This window comes from Carassius carassius, chromosome 23, assembly GCF_963082965.1.
Source record: "Carassius carassius chromosome 23, fCarCar2.1, whole genome shotgun sequence".
Taxonomy (NCBI): domain Eukaryota; kingdom Metazoa; phylum Chordata; class Actinopteri; order Cypriniformes; family Cyprinidae; genus Carassius; species Carassius carassius.
The window spans coordinates 31779479-31790215 of record NC_081777.1 but is presented as its reverse complement, the minus strand read 5'-3'; the positions used below and the strand labels follow the sequence as shown (position 1 = coordinate 31790215).

The 10737-nt window shown below is 36.8% G+C and overlaps 1 protein-coding gene across 1 annotated transcript; it reads right to left on the bottom strand.

Annotated features, from left to right (window-relative positions):
- Positions 1-923: 923 nt before the first annotated feature.
- LOC132102001 (trans-1,2-dihydrobenzene-1,2-diol dehydrogenase-like) lies at positions 924-6639 on the bottom strand. The gene is made up of 7 exons (XM_059507213.1): positions 6481-6639; positions 5924-6035; positions 5686-5849; positions 3463-3715; positions 2377-2501; positions 1241-1391; positions 924-1154 (listed from the first exon to the last, which is right to left on the bottom strand). The coding sequence occupies exons 1-7, from the start codon at positions 6568-6570 to the stop codon at positions 1045-1047; spliced, it is 1005 nt and encodes a 334-aa protein (XP_059363196.1). The 5' UTR covers positions 6571-6639; the 3' UTR covers positions 924-1044.
- Positions 6640-10737: the final 4098 nt, after the last annotated feature.

The window sequence follows — 10737 nt, the reverse complement described above, 5'->3', positions numbered from 1 at the left end:
GCCCTTGTTCAGGAGTGTTTCCTGACTGAATTCCCCTTGAATTCATTTTTTTAATCAAGTGGGTTTGTACAGCGGATGAGGTCTGGATGAAGCAGCTGCTCAGTCCCTGATGAATACTGTCTTTGTGTTCCTGCTCAAGATCACTAACATAAGAGCATCTGTGCAATACATGAGCTTTATCAGATGAGAACTGGAGCCAGAGCAGGTTATTAATACAGGCGTCAGGTGACTCGATGCAGAAACCACCAGATCACATGAAGGTCAAGCTGATCATTTCACACAAGTGCCATCTTGTGGTTAAAGCTTAAATTACAGCCTTGCACCAAAAAATAAATCCAAAGGCCAGTTGTCCCAAAAATTCTGACTTTATAAAACACCGTTGCCTTTTTTATTCAGTGGTGGAAATGGGCTTCAATAAATAAATATAAAAATCGTTTGTAAAATTGATTCTGATGAGTAGCAAAACCCAGTTAATTATACTGTATATATATTTTTATATTTTTCCTCCAAGAAAGCTTGTACTCTTGATGTATGTTTAAAATAAATCAAGTTATTTAAAATAGTATTTATGGATTTGTGGAAATGTTTCAAGAACATTTTAAATAGTTATAAATTAATGCAACTATTGCATTGTAGATTCACACTGTATGTGTCTCAATAGCTTTCAGTACTCAGCTCAAATATCACCCACTGACAGGCATTTATTAACAGAAGAACATCATGGTTTATGGCTACAATGTAAAATTGAAGGCTATTAAGTGAAAAAAGCACATGCACCTTGAATGTATCTGCAAAATGCATGAATGCAAACAAGCAAATTGTATTGAGGTGTACAGTATTTTGAACTCTCAATATAATCTATAAATCAGCAACACTCTTTTGACTATCATAATGAATTAATGAAGAGATTTCACACATTCCGCTGTGTTTGTGTCACTTTTATTACACGCAATTTGTCTCCAAGACATTTCATTCAAGAATGATTGTTTCTTTGCATCATGAGTAGCACCATCCAGTGCAGGTCAATCAGGGAATGCAGGCTTGTCATTGGCTGTCCTGATCATAAACCACGCCCACCTGTCTCCGGGCCTCGTCCATGATCTCAGTGAGCAGCTCTGAGTCTGTGAGTGACATCTTGATGCTCTCCTTCAGTCCTGCGAGACAGATCATATCAACATCATCCTGACGCAGAGCTCATGCTCATTTCATCACAAGCACAGCAGGTTTAACAGAGCATCACCTTTCAGCAGACAGCGCCTCACTTCCTCCGCCTCGTATCTCAGTCCTGTGCTGTTGGTGAAGTTCAGAGGCAGGCCGGGTTCAGGAAGAGGGAACTTTGTCTTTTTTCCATTCAGCTCCAGAACGGTTGGGCAGTGCATGGGATGCGCCACCTAGAGCACAGAACTGCATTATTCTGCATCAAATGGCATTAGCATGACAAAACTTAGTTTATTAACTAGTGAACATATCAACAATATAAAGAGAACAGTGTACAGTGTGTGTATATATATATATATATATATATATATATATATATATATATATGAATCCCAAGTGGATTTACACAAACCTAAAATAAAAGTAATAAAGTAAAAAATTAAATAAACGATTAATCGCGAATTATTATTATTTTTTTACATAATATATGTGTGTGTTCTATGTATATTTATTATGTATATATAAATACACACACATATGCATGTATATATTTAAGAAAAATATGTTACATTTATATATTAAATATATTTGTACATGAAATAATTTATATGAATATACATATATAAATGTAAATACTTGTAAATATTTTCTAAATACATGCTGTATGTGTTTGTGTTTATACATAATAAATATATACAGCACACATACATATATTATGTAAACAAAAACTTTTATTTTGGAAGCGATTAATTGCGATTAAGCTTGTTTCCAAAGCAAAATGTTTCATTTTTATTTGGTTTAACCTGATACTAAAAACTAAAATAAAAACTAATAAAATGGACAAAAACTAAATAACTAAAACTTTAACTGCAATTAAAATGAAAACAGAAAATATAAACAAATTCAAAATATTCATAAAAAAAATCAATGATACTGAAATAAGATGCCCTGTAGATTTGTTTTTGTATTTTTTTATTAATAATATACAAAAATATGAATATTTATTAAACTTACATTTAGTATTTAACATGTATGAAAAGGCAACACAGGCCTACACGTCTGTTTTATGAGTAAATAGCTTTATAAGTGGCAAGTGCAAAATGAGTTTGTATTAGAACCACATCGACAAGAACAGAATCAATCTGATGAACAATAAATGAATGAGTTTACTATGTTTGTTTCAGTTCAGTCATGATGTGAAATGAGGTGTGTTCTCACTCGGATCATGCCTTTGCTTCCGCAGATGGTGGCATCGTTGGGAAGATCACAGGCGATGGAGCAGACACACACAGCCATCCTGTTCCCCGAGAACTTCAGGACCACCACCATCGACTCATCAACCCCTGACAGAAGAGGCACAGATAACAACAACCTCAATCATTTATTCAGGGTTTCTACGGCTTTTATGAAGGTAAATATACAAGTTTAAAGAACAAGTAAGATAACAGAAGGAATCAACTGAACACCATCTGTGACCCTGGAGCACAAAACCATTCATATGAGTCATCATAGATGCAACTATTTGAAAATCTGGAATCTGAGGGTGCAAAAAAAATCAAAATTTTGGGAAAATCATCTTTAAAGTTGTCAAACTTAAGTGAGTTTATGAATAAAACAAGTACAAAAATCTGCCAAAAAATATCAGAAAAATCAGCTTAATTTGAAGGGAAAGCAATTGACAGATATTTATATTTTTTTATTATTATCATGAACTAATTTTAATTAGAATTTTTACATTTCTCGGAAAACAAGACTTCAGATCTTCAATTTGCATCTCTAGTAAATCTAACTTTATTTTAAGGTTGCTTTTATATTTGTACTGAAAATTAAAAATACTATGATTTTTTTTTTTTTTTTTGCAATAAATGCAATGTTTAATGCCATGATGATTTTATGAATTCAAGACTTTATGCTCTGATTTAAGATCTTTTAATTTTTTTATGTTTTTATTTTTTATGTGAACACTAGAGAAACCATTAGGGGAACATTCCATTTTCTCAATTTGCAAACGTTACTTCTGAATGTTTAAAAACTTTCTGAAATCTAAAACTAGTAAGTAACGTTTAAAAAAAGTTACATGAACTATGTACAAGTCACTTTGTGCTTTTTAGACTGTTATTAATGATCAGATAACGTTCAATTAATACTACTGGAAGAACATTTGTTCATTAAGAGAACATTCCTAGAATCCTGTAAGAACATTCCCTTTACAAACTAAAAAACTAACTAAGAACCGTCTCAGATAGATGCATTTTGCACAGTGAATATGCATGATAAGTAATGCGGTGGTGATGTTTGCTGTACCTGAGGGCAGCAGGACTCCCGTGGCGTGGATGGATTCTGGTCTTTCCCCCTTGAACACCATCAGAGCCAACTGCAGGCAGTAGATGCCAATGTATATCAGCGCTCCTCCACCATGCTCCTTCTGTGTGGTGTGCACGCGGTCCAGCAGAGGAAGACCGAAATACGCCTTCACCATCTTCACCTCCCCGATGGTGTTTTCTGAGAGCAGCCTGCCAACCTCAGCATACACGGGGAAACACCTGGACCAGACCGCCTGAGACAGACAGAGAGAGAGAGACAGAGACACAGATAAAGACACAGACGGAGACACAGATGGAGACACAGACGGAGACACAGATGGAGAAACAAATGGACACAAATGGAGACACAGACGGAGACAGAGACGGAGACAGATACAGAGATGGAGACACAGATGGAGACACAGACGGAGACACAGACAGAGGCACAGACAGAGGCACAGACAGAGACACAGATGGAGACACAGACGAAGACACAGACAGAGATGGAGACACAGACGAAGACACAGACGAAGACACAGACAGAGATGGAGACACAGACAGAGATACAGACAGAGACACAGACAGAGACACAGACAGAGACACAGACGGAGACACAGACAGTGACACAGATGGAGACACAGACGGAGACACAGACAGAGACACAGATGGAGACACAGACAGAGACACAGACGGAGACACAGACAGAGACACAGACGGAGACACAGACAGTGACACAGATGGAGACACAGATGGAGACACATATGGAGACACAGACGGAGACACATACAGATGGAGACACAGACGGAGACACAGACGAAGACACAGACAGAGATGGAGACACAGACGGAGACACAGACGAAGACACAGACAGAGACGGAGACACAGACAGAGACACAGACGGAGACACAGACAGAGACACAGATGGAGACACAGACGGAGACACAGACGGAGACACAGACAGAGACACAGACGGAGACACAGACAGTGACACAGATGGACACACAGACGGAGACACAGACAGAGACACAGATGGAGACCGAGACACAGACAGAGACACAGATGGAGACACAGACGGAGACATAGACACAGACGGAGACACAGATGGAGACACAGACAGAGACACAGACGGAGACACAGACGAAGACACAGACAGAGATGGAGACTCAGACAGAGACACAGACAGAGACGGAGACACAGACAGAAACACAGACGGAGACACAGACAGAGACAGCGACACAGACAGAGACACAAACGAAGACGGAGACACAGACGGAGACAGAGACACAGACGGAGGCACAGACAGAGACACAGACGGAGACACAGACAGAGACGGAGACACAGATGGAGACACAGACGGAGACGGAGACAGAGACAGAGACACAGATGGAGACACAGATGGAGACACAGATGGAGACGGAGACACAGACAGAGACACAGACGGAGACAGACACAGACGGAGACACAGTCAGAGATGGAGACACAGGTGGAGACACAGACGGAGACACAGGTGGAGACAGACACAGACGGAGACACAGTCAGAGATGGAGACACAGACACAGACGGAGACACAGGTGGAGACACAGACGGAGACACAGGTGGAGACAGACACAGACGGAGACACAGACAGAGATGGAGACACAGACACAGACGGAGACATAGATGGAGACACAGACAGAGACACAGACTGAGAAGTTGCTGAAGTTGGTTGCTTTCAATTTTAAGTTTACTCAACTGTTTAATTTTTTACAGTGTATAAGTATTCCCAAATAACTAAAATAGAGAATTTAAGTGCCTGTCAACATAAATAGGTGAAAATAAAGTAAAATACACAAATAAAATAAAAATCTCTTTTTTTTAAAATGTATATATTTTTGGACAATATATATATATATATATATATATATATATATATATATATATATATATATATATATATATATATATATATATATATATATATATTATTTGAATTTTAATGCATTTACAAATAATAAATCATCATGAGAGCAGAATGCTACTAAACTACAAGAGTGATGCTGTTGAAATATCTGGAAATCAAAACGCGGACATCATTCTGATGATGACACAGACACTGTTCACTCTGTTTTGGACGATGTGAACTCAGGAAACGTCCATGTCTTTCATGGAGAACTCAACTAGAGCCTCTGTTGTTCTGTGTCCAGTCTTCATTAGTAGCTCAGGTCTCTGTGCTGCGTGCGTTTACCTCCATGAGGAAGACGTTGTTCTCGCGGGCGGCCGAGACGAGTTGTCTGACCTCTCGGAGGTTCATGGCAAAGGGTTTCTCACACAGCACGTTCTTCCCAGCGTTGAGGAATAGCAGACCCACTTGCAGATGATGTGTGTGCACAACCCCGATGTACAGCACATCTGACAGGAGACGCTCGTCAGTGACTCTCAGGGACTGTCTCTTCAATTCTGTCCAGCTCTGTCTGTTTACTCACCAATATTGGGGTCCTTCACCAGCTCCTGGTAGCTGCCATACGCTTTTGGGATGCTGTGGGTTTTTGCAAATTTCTTTGCACTTTCTAGGCTTCTTGATGCAACTGCAACTATCTACAAAACCCACACAGGCAGACACAGATGGAAAAGTTAATAATTAAATCAGCAGATGCTTGGTTCGAACTGCACTGAATTTTATTTATCCTTTATTTTAACAGGAATTATCCCTCTGAGATATAACACTCCAAAAATATATTTAGAGATTGCTTCTAACATCATAACACTCTGCATTTCATTCCATGCCTTGGCAATAAATAGTATCATAAGTGGGAATATGAAGATGCATTGGTCACAAATCGTATTGCAGCATGATATATACACAATCCAACATCTTTAGTTTGCATGCATATAAAGCACATCAGAAAGAAAAACAACTTTGGATAATTCTCTTTTTTGCTTCAAAAGGAAAGCATTTGTTTATACGAAAGAGAAAACCCAATTTAGGTCTGAGCTTCTTTAAAAGATTTTCGATATGAATATTGACTGTGTTGTCCTGTACCTGGTGATCTTCATGAGAAAGTGTCCTCAGAGCCACACAGAAGTCATGGCTGATGTTTCCAGCTCCACAGATTCCCCAGCGGGTCGCCATGTTCGCTCTGACCTTCAGATTGTGCAGAGCAGGCTTTTATCTGCGGTCCAGAGTGCAGGTGAGGACGTCATGTGATCTGATAAAGTGTAACTTTGAAGTCAGAAACAGTTGTAAATGTCTCTCTGTAAATGTCTTTTTTGTCACAGTGGATTGATGAGCTCATAATGACTCAACACAAATCAGAGCCTCATTACAGGTGCCAGCTAATGATGATCAAGCATGTGTTTATTTTTATTTGTTTGTAAAGTATGTCAAGAAAACCTTATGTCACTCCGGTGGAGACCAGCCAGATTCACATTTACAAGTCTTACTTTCACAACAGGTAAAAAATAAAAAATAAAAATAGATTTAAAACATAGCAGTTTTGAATACAAAGTAGAGTGATGAAAATATCCTTAAGGTTTCATTCTAACTGGATACAATTCAAATTGAAAAAGGAAAAGTTTTAGTATTATATGAATATAAACATAATATGAATATAAAATCATCTTTTGAAGGTTAAACAATGTTTCCATTTATAAAGGAAAGTGCTGTTCTTTAAATATATATGTGTGTGTGTGTGTGTGTGTGTGTGTGTGTGTGTGTGTGTGTGTGTGTGTGTGTGTGTGTGTGTGTGTGTGTGTGTGTGTGTGTGTGTGTGTGTGTGTGTATATATATATATATATATATATGTGTTTGTGTGTGTGTGTGTGTGTGGGGGTGTGTGGGGGTGTGTGTGTATATATATGTATGTATGTGTGTGTGTGTGTGTGTGTGTGTGTGTGTGTGTATGTATGTGTGTTTGTGTGTGTGGGTGTGTGCGCACAAACACACATACAGTTGCTTTCACTAGTTCATTGCACTGTGGAAAGGAATACAATTTTTATTATTGTTGTTTATTATTAGTAGTATTAATGAAAGAAATAGCAAAATTATGTTAAAAATGTAATAACATTTTAAAAGAGAGAAATAGAATTATATAGCCTGTAGATAGTGAAAAAGTCTTTATCATGTGCGTCAGTCAGTCACTAGGTGGCGCTGTGATGCCTTTATAAAATCACTGTTAATTCAGTTTGTGAATAATCTTCAACATCTGCTCAAATCTGATGTGAATTAGGACACACCAAACACACGTGGAAAACAAAACCTAATTAAAATCAAGCATTTTATATTAGCATATTCTAATTAGTCTATGTTCTTATTTCCTTATTTGGACATTTGAGGCTCATGGGTTATTAATAATAAAGAAAAATAGTAAGGTAAATTTAGGAATAGTTGTAGGGAGGAACTAACTAACCCTAACCCAATTAAACAACAATATATTTAATAATTCTGATAAATATTATAATTTACACTCAATATGCTATTATGCACACTGTTTAATAATGCACTGCAATACTGAGTTGCAACTATCCAACATTGTTTACACCAAGTAGCCTATAAATAGCATCTAACAACTATTTACACTTACTGTATTGCAAAGAAAATAATGATATTTTCACTTAGTGTACTTCATACAGCACTGCAATGTGTACCTGAAACTAAATGTCTGTGCTTGTTTTGAGTGTTTTTATACTCTGCTTATTATTCACAAAGATGTGTTTAACCCATGACACTTAGGGTCAAATAGTGATAGAAAGCCCCTGAATTTCTCTGTTGAGGTGGCGTTTAGTGGCTTGCAAATCTTTCAGTGACACACAACACCGGGAAGAAAAAAAGAAATCCAATGAATTACAAACGACTCGGGGAAGATGTGAGGAAGAATCTTGAGCTCCGATTGTTTTGGAACGTTTTCAGCTTTTGAAAATAGAACTTTGACGCAATGTAACTAGTAACAAAAAAGGTGGAGCAATGTAACAAACACAACACAATGTAACCAGTTCTGAATGTAACAAAAGCCTGTAGCTCCGCCCCTTTCAGCACTGAACTCCTTGTCTTCTTTTTTATTTAGTTAAATCAAGTCAAGTTAATTCATGCTTGATTCCTGCATTAAGCATCCAATAAGCTTTTCAAATCATGAAACATCATTATTGTTTTATAATAATTTTGTCTCTTACATCAAAATCCAGCCACATATTTGTTTAGAGCTGTTTTGGCTTGTAAAGTGCAGATTTCTCTCCTGATTCAGAGCAGATAGGACTTTAAACGTCTGTTGTTTCTTTTGTCTTCTCAACACGTGATATTTTTAATCAGCTGTTTGGACTCTCCTTCTGACGGCACCCATTCACTGCAGATCATCTAGTGCTGAGCAAATGATACATTGCTCCAAACACTCATTCAGAAGCTCATCCACATCTTGGATGGTCTCATACTGAGTATTTTTTTATTCACTTTTTTTGTGGGGGGGGTGGGGGGGGGGGGGGTGAAGAGGTGAGCCATGAAGAAACCATGAAGAGGTGAGCATCATAATGCATTATAAATGAATTCAGAATTATTCTTGACTAGATATATAATGCATTGAAATATGTATTATAAGGCATTATAGTGTGCTTGAAAACATAGGTTCTCATTCTGCGCTATGAGAGCTGAATTACATAACAGTGATCGATAGCCCCTGAGCTCACAGGAGTCCCTGCATCAGCAGCTCTGCAGTCAGACAGTCAGACACTGCGGTAATGTGAAACCTTCAGCACGGACTCTCAGTTCTACATGTCAGTAGAGATGCATGTGTCTTCATCCGTCACAGAGAGTGTGTTGTGGTGCTGATGCAAACACAGACACACACAGGTGAGCCTTTCATGCTGCTTCGTTTCATAACTGCTGGGGAAAACTCTCAATGTTTGCATGCACTTTACACTATTGTCTATGTTGCACATATGCAGTGTTATAATTATTTGCAATATGAATAACTGTTTAATCAGGAATATGTTGCCTATTTCAATTATATGTTATAAAGCTAGATTTCACTTGTTGAAGTAGAGCTGTTGCAATATTGTCATTGCTATAGTAATTATAATAATAAAATGTATTTTAAATATATTTCAGAATATACAAATTTTCCATATATTTTTAAAGGCATTTAAAAATCAGTTCCGCCCTCCATATATATTTCAGTCCAATGAAACATTTACATATGTAACATTTGAAGAAAATCTTTGTTTTCTATAATACTTTGTTTGTTATTAATAACAAATTTTAATTGTAGAACATTTAAATCATGCATAAAGCCTAATTGTAAAGCTACTGTCAGACTCAAAATTTATTTTCTTGCCCCTGAAATTGAACTTTTATTATATATATTTTTTTATTATATTATTACTTCTCAAGGTTTCTCCAGTCTTACGAGAGAATCTATTGAGCTCACAGTGTTCATCTCTCACATATACAGTACCGCTGTGTGCTGTTTGATTGGGTTATGAGACTACGAGAGTCTGTCATCTGGACAGAAATATTTTCATTTATTTGATTGGTTTTTGTTTGTTTGTTTTTAGATTGTTTATTATCTTGGCAAATACTTTTAGCTTTATGAATAAAAGCATAGCATTGACATTGCATATACAGTTATATGTGAATTTCTTAGCATGGCTCTTTAAAAACATTTCGTTTTATATACTGCATTTATGTGTACAAATTATGAATTCATGACGCTGGATCTAAGAGAGAGGGAGAGAGAGGGAGCTTTTCACAACCAAAGGTGCACACAGGTTAAATGTCTATAATAAAAATGTCTGGGTCTATAATATAATATATAAATGGTCAATTTTTAATGATGATTTAATTTACTTTTTGGTATTCAACAATCAAATGGTCAATTTTTTCTCTCTGGAACATTTTTTTAAATTTCTTTTTAAAAAACTATGATGCTCTTTTAAAAATAATTTTAATGGCTCAGAATCACTTTGCACACAAACAAATTACATTTAGCAAACATGAATACCAAGAAAAACAACAATGATGTGTTTGAACTAAAAGCTGTCTTGACTGTGTAATGAAACATTAATGCGAGAACAGCAGTGATCAGTATCTAATATCTTAATGATGTAACTCACACTCACCATCTGTTGCTCTGATCGTCACTCAAACAATTCAGTCATTCTGCACAATTAATGACTCTCATAAAGCATATCTGAGTAAATGAGTGCTAAATATATGTTTAGTTATATTTACTGTATATTTATGTAGCTTATAGTGAAGGCTAGACTAGTATTCAAGCAACAAGTCTTTATCTCCATTAGATGTAAAGTCAAA